Source organism: Vigna umbellata, chromosome 2 (assembly GCF_029865625.1).
Source record: "Vigna umbellata cultivar VRB3 chromosome 2, Vumbellata_1.0, whole genome shotgun sequence".
NCBI lineage: Eukaryota > Viridiplantae > Streptophyta > Magnoliopsida > Fabales > Fabaceae > Vigna > Vigna umbellata.
The window spans coordinates 2,113,811-2,115,794 of NC_142166.1; the positions used below are offsets into that span (position 1 = coordinate 2,113,811).

Consider the following 1,984-nt stretch of genomic DNA (forward strand, 5'->3'; position numbering starts at 1 on the left):
TTGGCTATACCCCCATTGCGGAGTTTTGTTGGTGATCCAAGCACTAGTGTTGATGCAAACCAATTGTATACAGCAGTCAGCATCAGAGAGATGAACGTACACAGGTATGTGGTATGAATTGTAGTTGTGGTTGAGGAATATGTATTGTTTGTGATTGAGTAATATTTGTATGTTTAGGGTTGTAAGCGAGATAATTGGCCAAAGCTTGAGCACGACTTCAATTTACACTTTGGCCCCATGAAATACGTTGATAACATGGTTAGTATTGTCACATTTGGTTGTGTTTCATGTTATAGTTTATTTTAGTAATGTGAAATTTTTTTATTGTGTAGGTGGTGTTATTTGCTTGTACGGTCTTTATGTACTTTGAGAAAAGGTTGTCCGGTGTTGTTAAGAGGTTTCATTTTAGTCCGTTATACTCGGTAAAAAAATTTGATATTGTGTCATATTTATGATTGAAGAAAGTATTTTTGATCGAATTTTTATTGATGATTTTGAAATTGTCCACAGCACCATATTCTTACAGATTATAGGAAACGTCCACAGAATCGCCATGTATTCACGCTTCATAACTATAACACTTATTTGCGTTCCGATCATTTTGGACTTGAAGAATTACCCACGGCGGACTTTGTGAGTAACCTTGAATTTCCAAATCTTGTCGACTTTTGGTTGTAAATGTGTTACTGAAATTGTTTATATTTTTTGTAGTTGTTTCTGCCATTTGTCCACGATGATCACTGGTGGTGTTATTCAGTGAAGTTGAGGTCAATGGAGATTTTTGTGATCGATTCATTGGGGAAGGGGATCAGAGACCGCAAAAGGATAGACACAGCCGTTGTAAGATTCGACATCTTTCATTGTTGATTACCGTGTGATTATGACATAACCCTGCATTGTTTAAGTATTTATTGTTTTTGTTAACTGGTAGGCTGAAAATATGGCACGGTTTTTTTGCATCCTGATGAATATACCGGAAGGTAGTATTGCTCCTTTGACAGTTAAACAAGCAAATATCCCATCCCAACCAAACTTGTAAGTTTCTTGAACTGTAGTGCCGGACGATATTGTGATGTATATGGGCAAAAGTAATCTGATGTGTGGGTATATTATTTCAGACATGATTGTGGAGTAATAATGTTGAAAGCAATGGAAATCTGGGATGGAGATGAAAAATACAACGGGAAAAGCATGCCTGAATATACAACTGTAAGTTGGAACTGTGTGTTTGATAATATTGTTGTATGTCCTGGTTTGTAATGTGGAAAATGTTGGTTTCAGGAGGAGCTGCTTGGGATTAGAAAGCAATATGTGTGTGACTGGATCCTGGACAACGAGAACACTAGCAGAATGGAAGCCCTACATCTATACGGCATTGTCTAGGATTGCTAAGAAATTATCAAATTTTGACATGTATAAGATGTTCAAATATGTACCTAATGTTATTTGACAATTTTGACATGTATAAGATGTTGAAATATGTACCTAATGTTATTTGACAATGTACAGTATGTGTTTGTAATAAGAATAGTGGTTGGATTTCGAAATGAATTGTTTTTACTTTGCGTTTGTGTTTGTTATAATGACAAAATTAGTGATTGAAAAATGAACGCAGCATTATAATAAAAATTTGAAAAGTACGAGAGCATTTTCACTAAAATTAATGGTAATTAATGCGAAGGATTTGATCAATTTCGAGTGGGGAGATGGGTGTTGGTGATTGATGTGAACGCAAGAAGGTTGGAGTTACCCGTGATGAGTAGGGGGACTAAGTAGTGCAAGGAATGAGTGAGACTGCTGAAAAAAAGCTCTGGTAATCGTTTACAGGACCCCTGTAAACGATTACCCGAGAGAAATTGCCCATTTGTACAGAAAGTCCAACACAGGTACTCAGTCAGGTGAACACAGGTCACCATTCGAAAAAAAACTGACTTTTATGGTAATCTGCACCTGTCTGAGGCTTGTGCAGGTGTTCCAGTGGTGG

At 36.8% G+C, this 1,984-nt stretch overlaps 1 protein-coding gene across 1 annotated transcript; it reads left to right on the forward strand.

Annotated features, from left to right (window-relative positions):
- The first annotated feature begins 359 nt into the window (after positions 1 to 359).
- LOC148203167 (uncharacterized) lies at positions 360 to 1,565 on the forward strand. The gene is made up of 6 exons (XM_088106262.1): positions 360 to 422; positions 511 to 633; positions 712 to 840; positions 932 to 1,035; positions 1,119 to 1,209; positions 1,282 to 1,565. The coding sequence occupies exons 1-6, from the start codon at positions 360 to 362 to the stop codon at positions 1,381 to 1,383; spliced, it is 612 nt and encodes a 203-aa protein (XP_087962388.1). The 3' UTR covers positions 1,384 to 1,565.
- Positions 1,566 to 1,984: the final 419 nt, after the last annotated feature.